Below are 25,641 nucleotides of genomic sequence, written 5' to 3'. Positions count from 1 at the left end.
TGTGGGAGGTCAAGGTGGGCAGAGCACTTAAGGTCAGGAGCTTGAGACCAGCTGGCCAACATGGCGAAACCCCATCTCTACTAAAAATACCAAAAAAAAAACTTTATCCGGGCGTGGTGGCACACATCTTGTAGTCCCAGTTACTTGGGAGGCTGAGCAAGGAGAATCGCTTGAACCTGGGAAGCAAAGGTTCCATGAGCCAAGATTGCACCACTGCACGGCAGTGTGAGACTCCATCTCAAAAAAAGAAAAACAAACAAACAGATTAGTTAGTACGATCCCGAGATTTAGAATCTATGTATTTCTCTCTATATATCTCTTTATATAGAGAGCGAGAGTGAATATAAATAAATCATTTTAGATTTCATAGTTTGATAAGAAATCCTGATAAAAACAAAGTATATACTTGGCAAGGTTAAAAGATAGGAGGTGGGTGGGCACAGTGGCTAACACCTGTAATCCCAGCACTTTGGGACGCCGAGGCCGGTGGATCACTTGAGGTCAGGAGTTTAAGACCAGCCTGGCCAATAGGGTGAAACCCTATCTCCACTAAAAATACAGAAATTAGCTGGGCAGGGCATGGTGGTGGGCACCTGTAATCTCAGCGCTTCAGGAGTTACCTGGTCAACATGGTGAAAATGCATGTCTACTAATAATACAAAAATTAGCTGGGTATGGTGGCAGGTGCCTGTAATCCCAGCTACTAGGGTGGCTGAGGCATGAGAATCACTCGAACCCAGGAGGCAGAGGTTGCAGTGAGCCAAGATCATGCCACTGTACTTCATTCTGGACGACAGAGTGAAACTGTGTCTCAAAGAAAACATAAGAAGTAACCATTCATGATGGTGCACACTTGTAATCCCAGCTGCTAGGGTGGCTGAGGCACAAGAATCGCTTGAACCCATGAAGCAGAGGTTGCAGTGAGCTGAGATTGTGCCACTGCACTCCAGCCTGGATAAGAGGGAGACTCTGTCTCAAAAAAAACGAAGGAGGTATATATACATACGCTTGTGTCTGCAGGTATGTATTTGTGTGTTTGAGGTTTTGACTGACCACGAAAAAATAACTGATTTACCCAAGAAACTCTTCTTCTGAGAAACCTTTGTTCTTATTCATACTGAGTCCACATAATGGTGATACTGGGACCTGAGAGAATTGGTCTTAGGCCTTGTGCTGCAAGTACTGCTCATCAGCTTTACGCTACTAAGAGACCCCCTTTTAGTGCAGAGGTACCATTTTTATAATGTATTCCAGAAAGTAATCAATTGATTGGTGACTAGGAAAGTTTAGAGGAGTTTTTAATCATATGACTTCACCTGATGAGATTTCACAACTATTAAACCTCCCCTTTTCCAGAAAATTATTAAGAAAATAAACTAGGCACTGTGTCTAAGGAAGTAGCTTCTCTAGAGCAGGATTTCTTATAATTACTTGGACTGATTGCCTATTTCCCTGTTTAGTGGGGACTGGATATGCACATTTTGTAGAGATATTGGAAAGCCAGAAGTTGAATATGATTGTGATAATTTGCAACATAGTAAGAAGGGGAAAACTGCGCAGGGGTTAAGCCCCGTGGACCAAAGGGTAAGTGTCAAATAAGTTGATTTGTTATTGGGATTCAGTAGTTGTCTGCCTAAATATACATCTTTTTTTTTTTCTGTGTAGCATACACAAAACGTGATACCATTTAATTTTTAATGCTGTCATCTGATAGTATATTGATGATTTCTGAAGTCTTCTTTTCTCTAACCCTGAACTATAGATTCTTCTATCCAGATTCCTCAAACTTAACATGTTCCAACTAAAAAATGTTAATTTCTAATCCTCTTTCTCAAAACACAAAACCAAGCAAGTAACAACATAAAAAACTGTATTCCTACCCCCAGTGTTCCCCTTAATTGAATGATACCACCATTCGTTTCTGTTGCTCAGGCTAGAAACCTATTAGGAATGAAATAATAATAAATATAATACCATTTTCTTCTCACCACCATTACCACTCTAGACAGACATCGTAATTTCTCATCTGGATTATTGTAATCATCTCTCAACTGCTCTCCCTGCTTCTGCTCTTGCCCTTTATAGTCTATTTTCTGTATTAAACAGTGTTCTTTTTTAAAAAGTAAACAAGTCTATCATTTCCTGCGTAAAATCCTCTAATAGCTTCTCTTCATATTAAAAATGGAAACTCTCTCCTTACTTTACTCAGATTTTTACCAATCTGTCCTGTAGTCTCGTTCCCAAAGACAGAATCTTTTGCATTGTTGTGCGGTCATTCGAGTTAAGTGTGGCTCTAGTCTGGTGTATATACTTGCAAAAACCCTCATCTACTCTCTGTAAAGACAAGATACATGTATAGGATATACAAACTTATATTAAAAGAAGTTTAGGTAAGTGGAAGACTGTGAATCTAAAATGCATTTCAGTTTACTGATGATTGGGTGGAAAATATTTTTGGAGTTGGATTGAGAAGACCATTTTTATTTGGAACCTGACTAGAGTCATTTGAAGAAAGGGGATAATAACATTTAACGTTAGTCTTGCCTGCCTAAGGAATTAACCATAAGGAGCAAGAGTGATTATTTACTTATTTATTTATTACCAAGTAATTTATAAATTTTTGCATAAATTGCTAGATATTGCTTTTGTTACTCCCTTCCATAAATTACCTTAGTTATTTCCCATTCTTACTTATTTAAAGTAGAGCAAAAGATAGTCTGAAAAGAAAATGAGATGTCAGGGAGTTTTCTTTGGGTGCTTATTTAGTTGAATATCTAGTAAATAGGGGGCTTGTGTTCAGTTTCTTGTAATCATACTTTGTTGTGATACAGTTCTTATTCTCAGGAATGTCTTATTAGGAGAAAAATATTCATGTGCTTTCTTTTCCTTGTTTGGGCCAGAAATGTGAACGTCTTCTGCTTTACCTCTATTGCCATGAATTAAGTATTGAATTCCAGGAGCCTGTTCCTGCTTCGGTGAGTTGCCTACCTTAGTAGCTCAGTGGGGAAGTCTCATAACACATAAGAGTATGGGCTCTGGCCTTACTTAGATGGCTTGTGTTACATGTCAGCCTTCTGGAATAAGCTCCTCAAGCTCTCTAATACTCAAAGTTTCTTTTCTGACACAATCTCTTACCTCACTGGGTTGTTCTGAGGATTATATTAAGATAAAGTGTTTTACATGCTGTGAGCCATGTAAAGTGTTTACCATTGGCTGTAGTCATTGACTTTTGTAGGGAATAAAGGCTCTAAAATGCTACAATAAAAGGAAGATTAGAGGTGTTCAGTGCCTAATAAGTGGGGTAAGAATTATGCTACACACTTTATTGCTAGTCATCAGCTGTTGAATACTACATTATGGCATACCAGGCCTGTTACAGAGTATTAAATGGTAGTTGACTTGTTTACTGGGTAGCCAGAGAAAGGAATTTTAAATCACAGAAGGTCTAGACCAGAAGGAAGGTGTTTTGTACAGGCAGTAATCATCTGTTTCTAGAAAGTTTGACTCGTCTTCAAATGCAGGGATTTTGAAGTAGAAAACTACTTTCAAATGTTTTCTTTTTATGGACTATTAAAATAGCTTCTCGACTGGGGGCGGTGGCTCATGCCTGTAATCCCAGCACTTTGGGAGGCTAGGTGGGTGGATCACTTGAGGTCAGGAGTTTAAGACTAGCCTGGCCAACATGGTGAAACCCCCTCTTTACTAAAAATATGAAAATTAGCCAGGTGTGGTAGCACACACCTGTAATCCCAACTACTAGGGAGGCTGAGGCAGGATAATTGCTTGAATGGGGCAGGAGGAAGATGGGGGTGGTGGGGTGGTGGTGAAGGTTGCTCTGAGCCAAAATCATGCTACTGCACTCCAGCCTGAGGGACAAAGCAAGACTCTGTCTCAAAATAAATACATAAAATAAAATAGCTTCTCTAACTTTACTTTTATCCCAAGGGTAGAAATTTTTGGCCAGGGTTGGGACCAGAATTCCCTAGCATGAATACTAAATGGTTAATAAACTTAATAAATTTTTCTTACATTCTAGTAGTCTTGCTTTCTCTGTTACTAAGTCAAGACTTCTCCATGATGTAAATGATATTCTCTGTGATGTCTTCTGAAAGACATCATATTTTAATTGTAACATTAATACATTTTGTAAATTTTTTTCTTTGTTTTTTTTTAAAAAAGAAAAACTCTTGAGGAGTCATAAAATTCTGATAAGCCAAATGTTGCCTTAAGGCTACTGGTTGGTTACCCTTGCTGATTGCTTTCTTTCCAAATCTTATTATTAAAGGTAGGACTTTGGGGACGGGGACTTGGACTAACCGTGGAGAGACTTGGACTAACCATGAAGATTGGCACATATTCTGCATAAGATCTGGTTTTCATGAAGACGTAAAGTACATACGTCTATACTCAAAATTTCCAAGCAGCTGGCTCTATAATAAATGGTTTTTTTTCCCCTAAAATTAATATGCTATGCATTTTTAAACAGTTTGTCATTTTTGGAGAATTCATATTTTCCATTATTTATTTGCTTATTTTAGATACCAAACTACTATAAAATTATAAAGAAACCAATGGATTTATCCACCGTGAAAAAGAAGCTTCAGAAAAAACATTCCCAACACTACCAAATCCCAGATGACTTTGTGGCTGATGTCCGTTTGATCTTCAAGAACTGTGAAAGGTTTAATGAAGTATGTTAACTTCCAACCTATAGAGTCTTGGTTTGTTAGTTTTTGTTTGTTTCTTTGTTTTGTTTTTTTCTACTGAAAGACTTTAATTTTATTAAATTGTTTGGTTTTTTTTTTGCTAAAGACCTGTCAAAAGTAATATCTGATTGTATTAACAGCTCCAGTGAAGAAAATTTATTGTATATAATTTGGAGTATATACTTAAATATAATAAAGAATATTATCAAATATTCTTTTCTAAATGAGTTGAGGATTGGCACAAGTATGGAAAGTACTGTCAGTAGTTAAGTATGTTTTGTGGGATATGATTATAAACAGCTTACATTTTGGGTACTGTTAGGAAAGTATCTGTACCCACGTCCGTGCATTTTATTGTTGACAACATAAATGTAGAACCTTAAAATAATAAACTATATCTCTGGTGACGCATCTTGAATAGTAGCCCAGAGTATATAATACTAAGTTTTCTTATTTCAGCAGTGTGACTTTCATTAACTTTGGTTATGTTTTTTGGTTTTTTTGTTTTGTTTTGTTTTGATTTTGTGTGTGTGTGTGTGTGTGTGTGTGTGTGTGTGTGTGTTTTTTTTTTTTTTTGAGGGTAAGGTTGAGTTACCTGTGCCTTGAGAAGAAATGTGATATATACCTCTTTCAGGGAAATTGTTTTTGTTATCTTAGGGATAAATCAATTCTGTTATTGTTATGGAAGGTTTTCATTATAGGAGAAGAAAATGAAAATTTAATTAGAATTCGTAAAATCTTTTAAAGGATTAATACTAAAGTCTCTATTGCTGATGTAATTTGGGTGCCATATGATAATTACTAAAATAAATCACATTGAATACTGTAAAGTATTCCCATAACTGCCTCTGGAAGCATCTAGATGGCATTTTAAAATTAGAAACTAAACAAAATCCTCATAAGGTGAAAATTCTAAGTCACCTTTATGGTAGTATGGCACAGAATATATTAGTAAAATCTCATTAATTTGAAGTTAGAAATGATAGTCCCAAATTTTGTCTTATTTTTCAATGCAGTTAAATTATGTTCATATAAGTATGCTTTCATGAACTATAGTTGATAAGAAAATGTTATGTGCCTCAGAAATAGTTAAATAATTTATGATTAACATATTGCTGTATAGATAGAATTTTTATTAAGTGGTTTGTTGAAAGTTTGTCAGTTTTTTAAAGCAACGTTTCTTATATAATTTGCTTCACAAATATTTTTCTCTTCAGTAGATTGATGTATTCAGACCAATTCCTATTCAGATTGACCTTGATCATTCAAAATAAGACAATTATGGAGGTTTCACAGTAGCTTTAGTAACAGGGCTTTGTAAAGAAAATGGTTCCATGTTCTGTAGAATTTTAGAAAAGCACTTTATTTGGTTATAGCAATTTGTTCTCCCTAGTATGGCTGACTTTTTGTCGCCAATCCTATACAGTCTCATAACTTTAGAAAGGATTATAATTTCCCTTTTTTTTTTTGACTCTGGTATCCTTTTTAGATGATGAAAGTTGTTCAAGTTTATGCAGACACACAAGAGATTAATTTGAAGGTAAGCTTTTCAGACCACGCAAACTTGGTGAAGGAATATGCATTACCAATAGGTGAATATTCCTATCTTTTGCTTGCAGGCTGATTCAGAAGTAGCTCAGGCAGGGAAAGCAGTTGCATTGTACTTTGAAGATAAACTCACAGAGATCTACTCAGACAGGACCTTCGCACCTTTACCAGAGTTTGAGCAGGAAGAGGATGATGGTGAGGTAACTGAGGACTCTGATGAAGACTTTATACAGCCCCGCAGAAAACGCCTAAAGTCAGATGAGAGACCAGTACATATAAAGTAAAATGACATGGATTAAAATCAATTGTTTTTTTTTTTTTTTTTAAAAAAAAGACATAAAACAAAAAACTTTTAAGTGTTGCTGGAATATCCTGCCTATAGTGGGCACCTCCTTGAAGAAGCTGATAGCTTTTTACACAGTATTAGATTGAAATAATGGACAGAAACACATTCTTGTCAAGAAAGGGGGAGAGAACTCTGTTTGCAACTTTAAAAGCAAAAGTGAAATGATTCAAGGATTTCTCTTTTAATGAAGATGATTCTCTGATTGTTAGAAATAGCAAATGTTCCCAGGAGGTGGAGGTTGCAGTGAGCCAAGATCACGCCGCTGCACTCCAGCCTGGCGAAAGAACGAGACTCTGTTTCAAAAAAAAAAAAAAAAAAAAAAAAAAAAATGTGTGGTCTTGATTGGTGCAGGATATTTGGTGTACAAGTAAATTCTTGAGGCTCGTGTCACTTAATAAATTTTCTTTATGGACTAGGTCGCACAGTTATTAAAACAACTTTTAAGCCTCCCCCTTCACACACATACATATCAGGTTGTTTTCTAGTTAAAAATCCAAGTAGCTCAGATTCTACTTTAATGTCAGTGCAGATGTGCATTGAATCATGCCATTATATTTTTTTCTCATTTTGTTGCTGTTGGGTTTTAGTTTTTAAATTGATATAAAGAACTCAGCAGTGGTTTTATGTTCTGCTCATATTTAGGGTTTAGGAAACATGACCGCTAGTTATCATTTAATCAGCTTCAGTGGTCTCCTGAAATAAACATGATAACTTTTCATTAGTGTATTATTTGGAGTTACAGTAATTGTTTCCAGAAAACATTTCCTCACAATTGCACTTCCCAATCAAATCATGTGATCATACAGTTGTTCCCATGAAAGGCAGAATGTTTGTTTCAAAATTAATCTAGTTTTCTGTACATTTAAATTTGATTGAGAAGGTGACAACTGGCCCGTTTCCAGTCTTCCTTCATGTCAGTTTTCTGATAGACCACTATTGGCAAACAGTATCTGTCAACTACCAAATGTGTAAAATTTTCTGTATTTCACTTTGTCTTATTTGTAAATAGTGAACTAAAACTTTTGGCAGATCAGCAACATTTGCTGAGCCTGTTTTTTAAGCTAATGTGTATTCTTACTAATGTTCCTATCAAGAATGGATTTGTAATATATGCTGTCTATTTCTAATGTTCACATTCATATTTTGAGGTTCTATCTTATTTTAATAGAGAACAGACTTCTCAAAAGATCTTCAGAAGCAGCTTATTGAAATATCAAAATATTGAAATAAACCCGGTGGGGTTAGATTACTCATCTGTCCACCAAGTGGGACATTTGCATGGACTAGGGGCTTAAAGGACTTAGAAGAGACCTGTAAGTAAATCCTGAAAATGAGCCAATCCCCACTTGAATGGTTACTGGAGTAAACCCACCTTTCAACCCCAATTACAGCACCTGAGGCAGATAAACCAACTTGGCTCTGGTTCATTTTTCTTCTCTTCATCTGTGATGCTCAGATTGAAAATGTGTGTTCTACACTGTTACAGGTTTCTCTTTTGTTTGCTTAAAAATTTTAGTCCTACTTTTGTATGGACACATTAGAATATACAGAGACCAAAATAGAAGAATTTGCCATTAGATATTTTTAAGATGTCAGCAGATTTGTGGCAAATGATTTATTTGCCTTTTTAAAAATTCAGTTTAAGCAGTTCAGAGAGTAGACTACTCAGAAAATTATTTGACATAATTGTCTAAGAGGTCAATATTTTTTAGTGCATATTGAATCAAATAAAGTGCTCTAAAAATTATTATACAAATTCCTTTGGGTTGTTTTTCTTTTCTTAAGGGATGGGGGTAAACAGGAATATGATTTAGGGTTTCTGGTTGTGTTTTAAAATAGTATTGATTTTATTATTGCTATTGATTTACTTTAATCCTGGCTTTTCACTTTTTTTTTCCATTTTAAAAAAATAATTTAAACCTTTGAAAATATACCAAACTGTTTAAATGTTTTACTCAAATTTTAAATTCCTAAGAAAATCATTTAAAAATACTTATGCCTATGCCTGTTTCCCTCTTTTTTCTCAACATCCATGATTTTAGTTCATGAGTAGACATATCTCCAAGGGCACATTTTTGGAAAGTAAGGAATAGCAGCAGTATAACTTCATTGTGTGAGGCCTTTGAGTTTTAATGTTTTGTTTTGCTCTTCAAAGGATTCTTTTCAAAAAAAATTTGTAGATAATGAGTCATAAATAGATTCTGCCAACTGAGGGGAGAAACACACTTTAAGTAAATATTTTTCATTATTTGGGGCCTTAAAAAATAATCGTGTTCCTTAAAAAAAAAAAAATTATATATTAGATAGAGTTTTTAGGGTTTTTTTTTATTATCTTAAGATTGATTAAATCCATTTAAGAACCACTTTTTTGTCAATTTTTAATAGCTTCCATTTCTTTAAAGATAGTTTATACTGCTGAGGAATTACTATTAATAACTATCAACATTGCCACCATTAAATTAAGATACTCACTTTAGATTTTTTTATCAAAGCTTTTTTCTTGCACACTGATCATTGTATTTCTAAGCTGATTTTTTTCAGCTCTAACATACATATGGTTAAAAAGTATAAAAACTTGATATTTAGATATGTATTTCCCTGTTCATTTATATTTTAAAAATACAGAATTAAATATCTGTCAGTCCCTGAAGGCAGTTTGTTTTTATACTCTCACATTTGTATTTGTTGTTTAAATGGTAGTATTTTAGAAGATTTGGAGAAAAGTCCACATAATCATGTTTTCTTAAAAGCTTTCAGAGTTTTTGCTGTACTTCAATTTACTTCTCCCATCAGAAAACTAAGAACAAAGTGTTGCTCAGTCTGTTCCACTGACCTAGATTTGTGTTTTCAGCACTTGCCTCCGCTGATTCACTGAGTGAAGGAGTTGCTTTATAAGGCAAAGCATGTGAAAGTTCTAAAGTATGGTTAGATTGTATTCATGCTCTGTGTGGAAACATCAAAGCATTACTGCAGAGAAATGGTAAGGCAATGGATCCACTATTGAAATTATTGTTTTTGGATCAACAAGTTGCTACTTTCTGACTTCTCTATTTTAACATAAGGGAATTTTAGGTAATGCTAAGTCAGTTGTCTCATTTTTTGTTGTAACAAGTTTTGGAATTTTTAGTTAATTGAAAGAAATAATGGTTTCAAATAGAAGTAAAAGGTTTATAAGTGTGCAAGTTGTAGATTTATCAATTACCTCAGCAGGTATCCTGCCATGTAATTATTAGTGATTAGTGTTAATAAGCTAATAGATTCAGGTCTTCCAACTATGCCCTTGGATTGTGGCCTACCATACATTATTAAATGGTCTCTTACTATTCAAAACGGGAGTAGATGCTGTGGCCCCATCTCCCTTGGCTTTTACATCCCATACCCACCCCATTCATATACAACATGTGAAATATAAAAATGTCATTTCTCATCAGCGTCAGCACTGCTTATTTGCATACTCAGCATTGGATCACTGAATAGTTTTATAAAAAATCGACGCACCTAAGTCCCTTAGTTAAGACAGATTCTTAATTCATACCATGAATTTTTAATTTCTGTACCATCTATGTTAGTGATCTGCTGAAGGTGATTCAAGATTTTCAAGGTGTAATACAGTTTGATCATGTACCGGACCTGGATATTTAATTTTTTTTTCTCACAGTTATCTCCTCCTTGATAAAGCAATAACACTGCTTTAAGTCTGTTGCCTAATAGCATGTCAGAATCCTCTCCTGGATGGTGATTTTATAGGAAAGTTTGTATGCATATCACCCAGTCTATCTTTTAAAAATTAAGAAATTTAAATGTATGCTGGAAGTAATGACAATATATTGTGGCATTTTATTTTAAAAATTGGGGAAAGTTGCATATTTTTTTAAAAGTAAGTGTTTGAGTAAAAAAAATTGAAGGTACTTTTTTAAGGAAAAAAATTTATATGCCACAGTTTACATAGACATTTCAGATTCAACATGTACTCTTGAATATAATGGTTTCTTTTACTTGGTCAGAATGCATGTATAGCATTTCTTTCATCTTAGTTCCTTGTGTTTGCCTACGTGGTCCTTTATATATTTTTTATTGTATCGGAGAAACAAAACTATCTTCAAAAATAAGTTAATTTGGACATATGTGTCATATCAGATTACAAAATATACAAAATTAAGTTTAGCCCTTTTCTAGAAAGTGATCTTTAAAATTGAAAATGCTCTTCTTTTACATTCACCAAGTTTATATGTGTGGGAAGGCACCAAAATGATTTTGTAAGTGCCACTGTAATATTCCCTTTCAAGTGTGGCCTAAATTTCAGTCTTAAGGATAGAATGCATGTCTGCTCCTGGTCTGGAAAATGTAGGTATTTACTACATTTTAAAATCAGTAAAACATATACATAAGCCTATTAAAAAAGATTTGTGCAATTTGAAATCCTGTTAATTTTTTATGTAGACATACCTACACACGAAAGGGTTAAATTCACAGCCTTACTAGTTCCTTGCTTCCAGTATTTCAATTGGTCTCCTCCCCTCGTTATTATTACTACTTCTACTACTATTTTTGCACATAGTTAACTGCCCTTCAATATGATTCTTAAAAAGTGCTGTTTCTGTGGTATCGTATTCTCTAAATAATCATATTTAATTTTTTAAAACAAGGTTGCAGTTTCTAATTGTTTCGTTCCTGTGTTTTTGCTGATGTGTAATAAAAGCAAGTTTTTTTCTTTTCATGGTTATTTAATACATTAGCTGCCTGTAAATAATTATTGTTATAATGCTCTGGAATGTGTTGTAGAAGTTGTATTAGATTAGTTTTAAACCCTTGTTTGAAAGCCACATTGTTTTGGTTATTTCTATTAAATTAGAAAATTGAAAAAGTTTTCAAATGAATTTCCTTTTTTTTTCCCTCTTCTGTGGGTTGAAAAGTATAATTTTCAGTCACTTTAAAAATTTACACTATGTGCCAAGCACCAAAGATACAGTAGTGAACAAGACATAGTCCTTGCCTTCACAGACTTCAGACTCTATGTTAATCAGTGTTATGATAGGGATTAACAGAATATAATTATAATGCATAGTAAAGAATCTAACCCAAACTTTGTTGCCAGGAAAGCAATTTCATTCACTCATAAAAGGACAGTGGACAAGGCAAAGAGAGAGTGAAAAGAGAATACAATATGTAGAAGACTGTGAGTGAGAAAGAACATGTATAATTAACTGAAAGTTACTTCTAACAGTGTAAGTTGGAGTGGTAAAATAGTAAACTCAAGAACTGAACAGAGTCCTCTTCAAGCAGAGTCTTGTAAGTTATATAAAAGGGTTTGGAAATTATACTGAGGCCAACAAGGAGTCCTTGAAGAATTTTAAGCAAGATGGGGACTGGAAGGGTGAAATAATCAGATTTGCCATTTTGAAAGATATCTGTAGCAGTGAAGAATGAGTTGTGCACAGTATTAGAGGCAGAGACCCAATTGTATGCTGTAAGTAATCCAGGCAGGCCCTAAAGTAGCTATCTGGCAGTAGAAGGGGAGAACAGCAGTCAAACTTGAGAGACTGGTTTTTATTCATCACTGAATATGTCTAGCACATGGTGGCCATTTATAAACATCTAAGTTGAACTACTAGTGTAATGGTAACTAAAACACTGTAAGAGTGTGATATTGTCTAGGAAATTTATAGAACGGGAAGAGCAGAATAGTTACAACAGCAAAGGAAACAATAAGAACTAGGAAAAGAAAAAGGATTCCTATGGATTAGTCATACAGGAAGGAGGAAAGCCAGTAGAGTGATAATAGAAGATGAGAAAGAGGTTTCAAAACAGGGTGTGGGCGTGTTGCTCATGTCAGGTGTTGAAGTAAAAACAAAGTGGCCATTGAATTTGACAATATAGAAGCCATAGGTGGCCTTGATAAAAGCTATTCCAGTTTGAGCAGCAACAAGTGTACAGTGGGTTAAATGAATGAGACTTGGAAGGAATGACTGAGAACAGACTTTTTTCAAGAAATCATTTTTTAAAAAGATTATTCAGAACTGAAGGTCTTAAAGAATCAAGTAAAATGTCAGAATGGGAGTTCCTAATTGTTACTCTTCTAGATGCATTTTATGTAGTGGAAAAAATACAACCTCTGCCATTGTCCAGATTTGGGATTGAACCTTTGTTTTACCAATAGGACTTCTCTGAGTTTTCCTTGGCTTATTTGTGAAAATGAGGATAGTCTAATCTAGCTTGTGAAATTAATATGGAGATGAATTAAGATAATTTATAGCACAAGGTTGACAGACAACAAGTTCTCAACAAATATTGTTTCTTTTTTGATATCCTCTGTTGCCACAGAAGGGCAGGTTCAAAATGTAATTTCTGCCTTTTTACTGACTTATAAGAAAAGGCTTTCATACTGGAACTCAAGTCTTTCGAGTCTATCCTCAGCCCTTAAATATGAATGTAATTCTATGTTAATTGATCCTTAGACTCCAAAACTCAACAAACACCCATATTAGACTCTGGACTTTTAGAGAACACTAAGTGTAAACATAAATTAGTAGGATAGAACATCTAATGGAAGATTTTTGTCTCAAGCATCCCCTTTTCATATTGCCTTGCCTCAGTTGCTGCTAAGTGTATCAGCAGTCTTTCATTTGTGAACATGTTACTATTAGAGATCTGGAAAGGCAGTACTACATATGGGCATGTGTTTCTGACAGTATGACACACTGCATGTCCTGAGGAACCCTCCTAATGGTACAAAACACCTGAAATGCTGGATGTAATTTCTTTAAAAAATGAAAATCTTTAAACTCATTGTAGAGCTAGCAAAGAAGATACCCCAAAAAGCCCCACTTCATCAACTGTGTAGCATTTTCGACAAGAACATTTGACCTTGGCATATGTTGACCCGATTAAACAAAATTGGAATGTAGGACATGTACAAGACCCCTGGTTTGGATTCTTTTTTTTTTAAAAAAAGTACAAAACAAGTAGGAAGGCTGTTCTGTATAAAACAATGCAATATAATCAATATGCGGTGAAATGCAGTATAATCAAATGTACTACATGAACTTTGATTTCATTTTGAATTAAACCCAGCCATTAAACATATTTTAGAAACATTTCAGAAAATTTGTATATGAATTCTTACATGGTATGGAATAGTTTTCTTAGGTGTGACAGTGGTTTGTGCCTGAATAGAAGAATGTCCCTTTTCTTCAGAGATGCATGCTGGAATAATGAAAGATGAAGTATTCTTTTTGCTGTTTTCCAGTAGGTAAAACTGTTGTGGGTGTATAAAGCATTTGTGAGGTAGTGCAAATGCAGCAGAATAACAGCTGGTGAATCTTAGTTTAAGGTAAATATGGTATTTTGCTGTTGTTTTAACTTCTTTATAGACTTGGGAAATTTAAAAATAAAAGGCTTAGTGTGGAATTGAACAAAAAAGCATGAATCCAGAGAAATAACAATATTAAAGAGACATTTTGCCTGACAGTTATCCCAGTCTTTTTGTTCTTGATGATGTTGGAATGGGCTGAGCTCTAAAACAGAAAGCCTAGTGGCCAACATTAATATGGACTCAAAGTGAGACACTTTTCCAAAACCTGGAACCTCAGAAGACGTTACACTCAGTGAAAGAATGCACCAGAATACGCTACCTCAGAGAGGAAAGTAAGTAAGAACACTGGATGGAGAGAAGAAAAAAAATCACCTGATAGTTTGTACCCAGAAGCTGGCAAATCAGTTTAAAGCCAAACTCATACTACCCATGTGGTTTGAAAAATTAAGCTAAGAACTTTAGGAGACCAACACGAGAGGAACGCTTGAGCCTAGGAGTTGGAGACTAGCCTGGGCAACATAGTGAGACAGTGTCTCTACAAAAAAAAATTTTTTTTTAATTAGGCCAGTCATACCATTTTTAACAAAAAAGTGCACACCTGTAGCCCTAGCTACTTGGGATGCTGAGGTGGGAGGATTGCTTGAGCCTGGGGAGTCAATGCTGCAGTGAGCCATAATCTGCACTCCAGACTGGGTGACACAGCAAGACCCTGTCACAAAAAAAGAAGAAAAAATTAAGAATTTAAAGTGGTCAGGTTTGAAGTTATTCTGGGAACTTAACAGAAGCAAATGTTAATGCATTCTTAAGATACTTTAAACAATCTCAAATAACTTTCATAGGTAGTGTTCTAATATTTTGGGACTCAAATTTACAGTTTTCAAAAATTGTGAATAAATTAAGAGAACAGAATCTGACCTGCAAAGACTACAGATATTGGAATTATTGGATTAGTGTATTTGAAGATACACAATTTCTTTTAACATCTCTAAAATTTGGATGACAGTACAGCGTTAATTTGGCACCAAATGATGTGTTTTTCAGTACTTGATGGCTTAGATTTATTGAAATACAGTATGTATAAGAAATTAAAGATTATCCAAAAATCGAGAAGGAATAAGAAAAAAACGATGGTGGTGGAGGATAAGCCAGAGCCTATGACAAGAAAAATAAGATTTGAAAACTGAAACATCTAGACATAAAAAGCAAAATGGATAAAATGACAGAAGACCAAGATGAAGAAATTATGTAGAAAGTATGAAAACTCAACACCATGGACATTTTGAAAGGACAATGAACATCTAATAGACTACCAGAAATAGATGAGACAGTGGTTTGGGATGATATTTGAGGGTATTTTAGCTGATAAAATTTCCAATTTGATTAAAGTCATCCTTGCATTTGGAGAATCAAGGAAACAAATCAATCTCTAGACCAATTCAGCTAATTTGTAGATAATAGACAAAGTGGGAAACCAGAGTGAAACTTGATAAGCAAACCACCAAAAATAATCTCTAAAAGAGCAAGAGAAAGCATTATCTACGAAGTAACAGCAGTTAGTGTGACAGCTACTTGATAATAACAACGAAAAACAGAAGAGAGTGGTATATATTTTATGTGCTGAAGTGTCAGTCTAGAATTCTGTATTGAACAAAACTGTCAGGAAAACAAGCCAATAACATTTTGGTTAAAAAGAGCTTACTACCAACATGTCCTCATTAAATGAACTTCTGAAAGTTTACTCCAGGAAACAGAAAATAAGATCAGAAAGAAAATTTAAGACCTAAGAAGAGACGGTGAGCAAAGAAAGTGGCAAATGAGGCCAGTTACGGTGGTTCATACCTGTAATCCCAGCATTTTTGGAGGCCGAGGCAGGTGGATCCCTTGAGGGTAGGAGTTTGAAACCAGCCTGGCCAACATGGTGAAACCCCACCTCTACTAAAAGTACAAAAATTAGCCACGCACAGTGGTGCTTGCCTGTAATCCCAGCTACTTGTGAGGCTGAGGCAGAAGGATTGCTTGAACCCAGGAGGCAGAGTTCAAGCTGAGATTGTACCACTGCACTCCAGCCTGGGCAATAAGAACAAAACCTCAACTCAAAAAAAAAGTGGCAAATGAGGGTAAATTAATAATGAGGCTGGTTGTGGCGACTCACCTGTAATACCATCACTTTGGGACTGTCAAGGTGGGAAGATCCCTTGAGGCCAGGAGTTCAAGATCAGCCTGGGCAACATAGTGAGACCCCATCTCTGAAAGACAAAAATTTTAAAGTAACGATGATACCAATTTTTATGGGTTAAAAAAAAAAATGGGCCAGGTGCAGTGGCTCATGCCTGTAATCCCAGCACTTTGGGAGGCCAAGATGGGCGGATCACTTGAGGTCAGGAGTTCAGGGCCAGCCTGGCCAACATGGTGAACCCCTGTCTCTACTAAAAATACAAAAATTAACCAGGCATTGTGGCAGGCGCCTGTAGTCCAGCTACTCAGGAGGCTGAGGCAGGAGACTTGCTTGAACACAGGAGGCAGAGTTGCAGTGAGCCAAGATCACACCACTGCACTCCACACCACTGCACTCCAGCCTGGTGACACAGCAAGACTCTGTCTCAAAAAAAAAAAAAATGAAAATACTATATTAGAAAATAGTCATAAAAAAGACATATGAATAAGACATGGAAAACAAAAGAGGACAAATCCAACAAACCAGTAATGTTTAATATGATGAACAATCCAATCAAAAGAGGCTGAATTTTTTGAAAACCTTTTTTCTGTTTTTGTTTTTTTAATTTCCATAGGTTATTGCAGAACAGGTGGTATTTGGTTACAAGAGTAAGCTTTTTAGTTGTTATTTGTGAAATTTTGGTGTACCCATTTTCACCAAGCAGTATACACTGAACCGAATTTGTAGTCTTATCCCTCCCCACACTCCACCCTTTCCCCCAAGTCTCCAAAGTCCATTGTGTCATTCTTATGCCTTTGCATCCTCATAGCTTAGCTCCCACTTACGAGTGAGAACATACAATGTTGGGTTTTCCATTCCTGAATTACTTCACTTAGAATAATAGTCTCCAGTTCCATCCAGGTTACTGTGAATGCCATTAATTTATACCTTTTTATGGCTGAGTAGTATTTCATCATATATATATCACAATTGCTTCATCCACTTGTTGACTGATAGGCATTTGTGCTGGTTCCATATTTTTGCTGTTGAGAATTGTGCTGCTATAAACATACATGTGCAACTATCTTTTTTGTATAATGATTTCTTTTCCTCTGGGTAGATCCCAGTAGTGGGATTGCTAGATCAAATGGTAGTTCTACTTTTAGTTCTTTAAGGAATCTCCACACTGTTTTCCATAGTGGCTGTACCAGTTGACATTCCCACTAGCAGTGTAGAAGTGTTCCCTTTTCACCACATCCATGCCAATATCTATTATTTTTTTATTATAGCCATTCTTGCAGGAGTAAGGTGGTATTGCATTGTGGATTTGATTTGCATTTCCCTGGTCATTAATGATGTTGAAACCCTGATCCCACTGTATACTATGTACAAGGGACACGGTTTAGTTTCAAAATAGTAACAGATTAATGAAAGTAAAAGGATAGAGTAAAATATGCAAATAGCAACTATAGAAAACGGACTATAGAACAAAATATTAAAGGACATTTTATGATAAGGTTAATCCCTCAGGGAGATATAATAATTAAAAACATATGCACCTAATAATGGAACACCAAAATACATGAAGCAGAAACTAAGAGAGAAATTGACACTTCAGCAGTAATGGTTGGAGACTTCAGTACTCTGCTTTCTATAATGGATAGAACAAACAGACAGAAGATCAGTAAGGAAACAGAAGACTTGAACCACACAGTAAACTAACTTACCTAACAGACATCTGTAGAATACTCTCAACAAACAAGAGGATATACAGTCTTTTCAAGTGTTAGTGGAATGTTCTCTAGGATAGGTTTATATGTTAGGCTGTGAAGCTTCAAGTTTAAAAATACAGAAATAATACAAAGTATGTTCTCCAAGTACAATGGAATGAAATGAGAAATCAATAGGAAGAAGTTTGGGAAACTTGGAAATATGTGAAATTATTAAAGCATTAAAATACTCCTAAGTAAGTAATGAGTCAGAGAAGAAATGAAGGAAAGTCAGAAAATAGTTAGATAAATGAAAATGAAGACACAATGTAACAGAACTTCAGCTAAAGCCCAGCTTACAGGGAAATTTATAGCCGTAAATACCTATGTTAGGAAAGAGTTAAAATAACCTACCATTCCTTCTTAAGAAAATGGAAGAAGAAGGAAGGAAATACAAGTAGGGGCTGAAATTAATGAAATAGAGAAAAACCAAGAAAACCAAAGCTGGTTCTTTGAAAAGATCAACAAATGTGACAAACGTTTAGCTAGACCAACAAAAAGAAGACTCAAATTACTATAATCAGAAATGAATGGTAAGACATTATAGAAATAAAAGTATTATGAGAATAAAATGAACAATTATATGACAATGTATGAGATAACCTAGATGACATGTATAAATTCTTAGAAACACACAAACTATTGAAAGTGACTTGAGGAAATAGACAATCTGAATTTACTTAAAAGAAGTAAAGAAGTTTATAAAACAGTCTGGGTGCAGTGGCTCATGCCTGTAATCCCAACACTTTGAGAGGTCAAAGCAGGTGGCTCACTTGAGGACAGGAGTTTGAGACCAGCCTGGGCAACATGGTGAGACCCCATCTCTACTAAAAATACAAAAAGTAGTCAGGTGTGGTGCCACGTTCCTGTAATCCCAGCTGCTGAGTGGCTGAGGCATGAGAATCACTTGAGCCTGGGGGCAGAGGTTGCAGTGAGCCAAGATTGCACCAGTGTACTCCAGCCTGAGTGACAGAGCAAGACTTTGTCTCAAAAAAAGGAGAAAGGAAAATGTAAAGCTATATATTTGCAGACAGTCTTTATCTAGAAAGTTTCGAAGAATCCACTAAAAACTATTAGAACTAGTAAATGAATTTGAGATTCAGGATACAAGATCAATCATATTTCTACACACTTGCAATAAACCAACTGAAAGTGGAATTAGAAAAATAATTTCATTTACTATGGCATCAAAAAGATTAGAAATAGTTTAACAAAAGAGGTGTAAAATTTATACTCTGAAAACTGCAAAGCATTACTGAAAGAAGAAAATCTAAATATTTGGAAAAATATCTTGTGTTCATGGATCAATACTCAAACTCATATACAGATTCAGTGTAATTCCTATCCAAATCCCAGTGGACTTTGTAGAAATTAACAAGCTGATTCAAAAGTCCATATGGAATTGTAAGAGACCCAGAATAGTAAAACATTCTTTAAAAAAAAATAAGAAGACTCACACTTCCTTCCCTCTTAAAATTTACTACATAACAATTAAGACAATCTAACAGTGGCACAAGGACAGAAATAGATCAATGGAACAGAGTGGAAAGTCCAGAAATACTCATCCCACAGAAAGGAAGAAAATATGTGGAAGTCATATATCTGATAAGGACTTGTATCCAGAATATATAAAGAACTCTTAAAACTCAATAATTAAAAGTCAAATAACCCCATTAAAAATGCACAAAAGATCTGAACAGACATTTCTCCAAGGAAGACTCAGCTTTCCAAACAAAACCCGATAAAGACAGCAGGAGGCCAACTAAATCTGTCTCTATTCTCTTCCCCCTCCCCCCTCCCCCTTTTTTTTTCTGTCACTTCAAAAGGCAAATAAAAAGCTTTTTTTATCCTTTAATATTACATTAAAATCCTGTTCAAAAGAGACAGCTGGCTGGGTGCGGTGGCTCACACCTGTAATCCCAGCACTTTGGAAGGTGGAGGAGGGCAGATCACTTGAGGCCAGGAGTTCGAGATCAGCCTGGCCAATATGGCAAAACTTTGTGTGAACTCTGAATATCTGAGACAGGCCTCAGTAAATTTCGAAAGTTTACTTTGCTAAGGTTAAGGATGTGCACCCATGACACAGCCTGAGGGTCCTGACAACATGTGCCCAAGGTGGTCAGGAACAGCTTGGTTTTATACATTTTAGGAAGACATGAGGCATCAATCAATATTTGTAAGATGTACATTGGTTCCATCCACAAGGTGGGACAACTCAAGCAGGGAGGAGGCTTCCAGGTCACAGGTAGGTGAGAGACAAATGATTGCATTCTTTTGAGTTTCTGATTGGCCTTTCCAAAGGAGACAATGAGATATGCGTTTATCTCAATGACCAGAGGGATGACTTAGAATATTAAACAAAATGGGAGGCAAATTTGCCCTAAGCAGTTCCCAGCTTGACTTTCCCTTTAGCTTAATGATTTGGGGGCCCCAAGATTTATTTTCCTTTCACATTTTACCCCTTTTAAAAAATATTTTGGAGAAAACATTTTATAAGAAAATGAACCTTTGGTCTCAGGTTTTGTATCTCTCATGGCTAGGATGGTTTATTCTTAGAGTCATTAGGAAAGCTCATTTTTAGCAGGTTGAGAAGTCTCATGTTCTATGAAGAGAAAATAGGGGCAGGAAAGGAAAAACAACAACAAACAAAATAACAATCCTGGAAAATTAATATAGGCCACATTACTCTGAAGTCCATATATCAGTAGGCAGATATGAAAGTGGCTTATGTATGTAAATAGGTGCTTTTATTTTCTTTTGAAGTTTAAGTTGTCTAGATTTGGTTTGCAGGGATTTAAGAAAGCATAGCTTAGTTATCAGAGATACAAAATTGGGAAAAATGAGGGGAGGTGAAGGAAAAGAAAGGAGAAAAAAATTGAAAACATTGTTTTGGAGACTTGTCTCCAGGAAAAATTAGAATTCAGTTCATACTGTGGAAAATAATAAAAACTGAAAAAACATTATGCAAGACTATAATCTAACAATTGTTATAGTTTTTGAATCACAGTATTTCTCCAGTTTCCAGTTTTTACTAAAGAAAAATCATAGTAGGACCAATTTGCTTTATTATAGTTGGCCAGATTAATTCTATAAAATGCAGCAAGAATAATTTATTTTTGAGATGTGATTTTGCTCTGTCAGCCAGACTGGAGTGCAATGGTATGGTCTTGGCTCACTGCAACCTCTGCCTCCCAGGTTCAAGTGACTCTCCTGCCTCAGCCTCCCAAGTAGCTGGTACTGCAGGCACATGCCACCATGCCGGGCTAATTTTTTGTATTTTTAGTAGAGAGAGGGTTTCACTATGTTGGCCAGGCTGGTCTTTAACTCCTGACCTCGTGATCCACCCACCTCAGCCTCCCAAAGTGCTGGGATTACAGGTGTAAGCCACTGCACCTGGCCAAGAATAATTATTTTTTATATAGGCTTTTAAAATTGGCTTGATGGAACTTTGTTCCGTGGAATCTCAGATAAGACTTTTTAAAGCCAATCCCAGCCATGGATTTGTACCATCAAATCCGAGTTGGATGAATTCTTCTCTTCTTGAGGTCCCAAGATAACTTGGGGCTACTAGGCCTATCAGAATGTGGCATTCTTTACTTACCACAGGTCACGAACCCTCTACAGGGACTATGCAGACAAGATATGAGGCCAGATTTCCCAAAGGCAATTTTATTGGCTCTATAAGTCAAGTTTAATTCCTTACAGGAAAGTACACCATTCCAGTCAAAGCCTTGTTAAAATAACCAGTTTCTCCAATTGTGTCCTATTTCATTTAGAAATGAAAAGATTCTTATTGTACTTACGCAAATAACTATATTGCTATCAGTCAAGAATGCTCACAAATAGTTTCCAAATTCTGGAGAAATCAGGTAGAAACAAATATGCTTCAATTTGTTTTCATAGGAGTATAATTGTTAAAAGTTGTCAATAAAAGTTTCCTTGACCCTGAAAAAAGGATCAGCAACATTTTAAGCAAAGTCAAAAAGATTGCTTCGGTTTTCTTTTACCTCAGTCTGTGCAGTTAATTCCTGTTCTGCTTGATATTCATGAACATTTCAGCTCCCCATCAGTCCAGAAGTTTTTCCTCTAATCTGATATCACAATCTTCCAAGTTGTCGGAAACCTGCATTCAAGACCTCCTGTTAGAATTTTAGAGCTGATTATAAAACTGCCTTCTAAAGAGGACCCAAACAAGATAACAATTGTTTGCAGATGACAAAAAGTTTTAGGGCAGCCGTAGTCAAAGACACAATTGACAACAAAATTTTTTGCCTCTGTGCCACACAATAATTTAACATAATTATAATTACTATTGATAATGTATACTAAGTCATATCAGAATTATAGGAGTTTCCCATAATTTTGGAACATATACCAATAATATATATACAAATACAGCCCAAAGAAAACCAAACACCATTTCAAATTTGACAGTGCTTTCATTATAATTTTTATACCACATAAGCCAACTATATCACTTTTGGGCTTTAGGGAATCTAATATGTTAAAGGATTAATTAGGTCAGAAAAAGATATAATTTATAATTTGATTTTTTGAAAGTTTGTCAAATATCAAATGTTTAAAACACTTGATACCACAAAATAGGATCAGAGATCATTGTAAAATAAGTCATTTAATCAAAGAGATAAGGATTTAAGAAAAAGACAAAAACTTTCATTCTTTCAGAGAGGAGACTCAATTTTCCAAACAAACCATAATAAAAATGGCATGAAACCAATTAAATTTTCTTTCCAAAATCTTATAAACAATCTATAAAATTTAATCTTGACCATAAGATATAACTTTCATGAGCCTTTTATAAACTTTATAACCTTTATTAAGGAGTTGGTTAATGCTTCAAGGAAACTTTGTTAATATTACACAGGAACCATCTGCTGGTCTTGCATCAGTGTGCCTTTGACATTAATCATTAATTTACAGAGAGACTGAGCTTACTTTATATCTCAAATTGGCCCTCACAAGCTCTCATGCCCACCTCTTCTGCAATAGTCTCAGGGACTATTGAATAGTCCCTGAGGAGTTGAATAGCTTTAATTTCTGACCATGTATGCAGGAATGCAGTTTATATTGATTGGCATCTTCTACCATGCCTAAAGATGAGGCTTTAATTACTGTCAGGGTTTAAGATTTAGCAGAACTTGGTGTCCTTTTTAGACCCAGAAGTCAAAGCCCTGTCATTGAATGTCATAATGAGTTTAAAAGTATATAAAGATACATAGATGCAGTAACATTAAATTAAAAAAAAATTTATCTTAGTTTTTTTTTATAAGCAAACCAAAACTTAATAATAATGGCATAGAAATACTTTGATACAATATAAAATCTGTTAGGCCAGTTACCAAAAGGAAAAAGAAAAGACCTTCTGCAATGTACAGAATATTATGTTGGAAGAAAATATTTCCTTTAGACCTTTAAGAAAACATTTTTAATATCAGGCCACAACAAACATAACTCGAGGCAAAAAAAGTTTGTATGAGCTGAAAATGAATTGAAGGAGAGCATTTCTATTTCACGCCTTTTAAAAGGAGAGGGAAAACCAAAAACAGTGAGATGTAATAAAAGTTGAACTTTAAGTTTAAAAAAACTGAAATCACTTATAATTTAAGAGTGAATCAACCTCTTAAGAAAATTTTATTGTTCTAATAAATTCTTTAGTGTATAAGTGGTTTTTTAACATCAAACCCAATCTCTAGAAAGACCATTGTAATTGCCTTTAATTATAGACAACTTGATCATATAAGGTTTCTGTTGTTGTTTAATAAAGCCTCTTATTGTGACTTACTCAGACTATTCATAACATACTTGGACTTAATTGTCATAAATATCCCTCTTTCTTAAACAGTCATTTTATTCTAGGACTGCCTTTACCATGCAAGATTCTTTCTTATATAAAATTATTTCTTTTTAAGTTTTCTTACCAAAAAATGCCTCTTTATTTCCATAAGTTTCTTTATATCTCGGGTTCCTTTAACCTTGTTTTATACATACCTAAATAAGCTTGGAATTAGACACTAATCGTTCACCTTTTGAAAAAGGATATTTTTTTGTTTTTGAGACAGAGTCTTAGTCTGTCACCCAGGCTGGAGTGCAATGGTGTGGTCTCGGCTCACTGCAACCTCCACCTACCAGGTTCAAATGATTCTCCTGCCTCAACCTCTAGAGTAGCTGGGATTACAGGAGAGTGCCACCACACCTGGCTAATTTTTGTATTTTTAGTAGTGACAGTGAAACTGTCTCAAAAAAAAAATTACACAAGCAAAGATCATTCTGTTTTGGGCTGGACTTATAGTTTCATAACCCCTGTGCTAAATTTTGACACCTTACGATATTTGCCAGGGATAAGTATGGTATTGCTTGATCAATAAATGCAAACAAAAATGTATGCTGGCAATTCTTAAGACATTTCTAACATTACCAATAATTTTAAAGCTAGCTTAATTATTAAAGATTTTACTTAAGTCACATAAACTTGAAAGAGCATTTGACTAGTCTTTCCTTTTTTGATAAAGTATTTGATTTAAGAACTTTTATTTTCTTTGAGTCAATTAATTAGACCTCTTTTCTCTGCTTTTAGAAGTGAAACATTGTGTGCACAATACATAAATACATAGCCGTATTAGGCATATTGATAGAAATACATCTTATAGATTCCTAAGACCACTTTTTTTTCCTACCTTAGACTTTCAAACTCTTGATAACCTGTTTCATTACCCTGGCAGTTGTCAGTGAAATAGCTGTAAATCTCCATATTGGAGGAAACAACTCTTAGATGAAAAATCAGATAGCAAAATTTACATCTCGAGGTACAGAGAGAAAAAGTCTGGTGGTGCTAGAGGGAGATTAAAGTGCATTAAAAATTTTTTTTTAACAAAGACATTTCTAAGTGTCTAAATTATACTCTTTCTTAAAAATCCAACAGTAGTCTCTGTTGCAATAACTATTTTAGTCATAAATCAGGTAACACAATACAAAAGCAAGCAGTTTAAGAGCTGAGATAAACCTGTCTGTTTACACTCCTGGAGTTCCAGAAGAAAAAACAGGTTTCGCCCTCAAAGGGAGTCTGGCACTTTCTCCATTTTCTTTAAGGAACTTCAGGCTATTATAAATTATTTTAGGTCCCTCATGCAGCAGAGGGTTGAAGAGAAAGGAGAGACAGCAGAAATAAATGAAGAAAACAGAATTCAATCAACTAAGAAAAACTTTTGCTCAAAAAAGAAAAAAAGACAAGGTCCTCGAAGAAAAAAAAAACCATGAAGACCTTTTAAATACAAACACACACACATGCACACATATACACACACACATCTTGGATGTTAGCTTTTAATCAAGCTGACTTTTTACCATTGAGCTCCTTTAAAAAATATTTTTAAACCTCATTACCATATTTCAGCTAGGACAAATTGCTGCTATTAATATTTAAGAAATACCAAGTATTTTGATTTGCAGTAGCTTTGAAAAAATAAAAAAAAGTACCAAGTATCAAACTAGCAAGGGTTTGATTTAGGATCCAAACCCAGGTTTTCCTGGTGGGAAGAAAGAAGACAGCACTCTTAGCTATGGAACTTCAGCAGGGGCAACAGCCATTGCTCTTTCAGATTGGCCTGGCTAACAAAAACGTGGCCTTGTTATGTAAAGAAAGCCCCTTAAGTAGTCAAACGCAAAAATCTTTCCTTTTCTTCCCCCTGTTTGTCTCCCCCTACCACACCACCTTTGTGTCGGGGCCGGGGGCCGGGGACGTGGGCTTTAGCCACTTCAGAGGTCTTGTTCCTCATAATTTGGAACTT

General features: G+C 35.2%; 1 protein-coding gene and 1 long non-coding RNA gene across 3 annotated transcripts in view; one reads left to right on the top strand and one right to left on the bottom strand.

The window, feature by feature from the left end:
* TRIM33 (tripartite motif containing 33) overlaps positions 1-11,464 on the top strand; it is a 121,598-nt gene extending 110,134 nt beyond the window's left edge. Inside the window, exons 16-20 of one of the 2 annotated variants that reach the window (XM_002807020.6) lie at positions 1,461-1,584; positions 2,901-2,975; positions 4,539-4,691; positions 6,196-6,246; positions 6,326-11,464. In XM_002807020.6, coding sequence (XP_002807066.2) covers positions 1,461-1,584; positions 2,901-2,975; positions 4,539-4,691; positions 6,196-6,246; positions 6,326-6,538 — 616 coding nt within the window. In that variant the 3' untranslated portion in view covers positions 6,539-11,464. The remainder of the gene's footprint in view (positions 1-1,460; positions 1,585-2,900; positions 2,976-4,538; positions 4,692-6,195; positions 6,247-6,325) is intronic. The other variant, XM_003733536.6, reaches the window with a different exon arrangement.
* The window catches only part of LOC108592770 (uncharacterized), a 31,861-nt gene continuing 13,116 nt past the window's right edge, over positions 6,897-25,641 (bottom strand). The window contains exons 4-6 of the long non-coding RNA XR_004727268.3: positions 21,844-21,959; positions 16,065-16,158; positions 6,897-14,621 (exon numbers count right to left, since the gene is read on the bottom strand). This is a non-coding gene — a long non-coding RNA (uncharacterized LOC108592770). The remainder of the gene's footprint in view (positions 14,622-16,064; positions 16,159-21,843; positions 21,960-25,641) is intronic.

Source organism: Callithrix jacchus, chromosome 7 (assembly GCF_049354715.1).
Source record: "Callithrix jacchus isolate 240 chromosome 7, calJac240_pri, whole genome shotgun sequence".
NCBI classification, from domain to species: Eukaryota; Metazoa; Chordata; class Mammalia; order Primates; family Cebidae; genus Callithrix; species Callithrix jacchus.
Note: the sequence above shows the minus strand (reverse complement) of the source record. Positions and strands in the feature narration are given on the sequence as shown.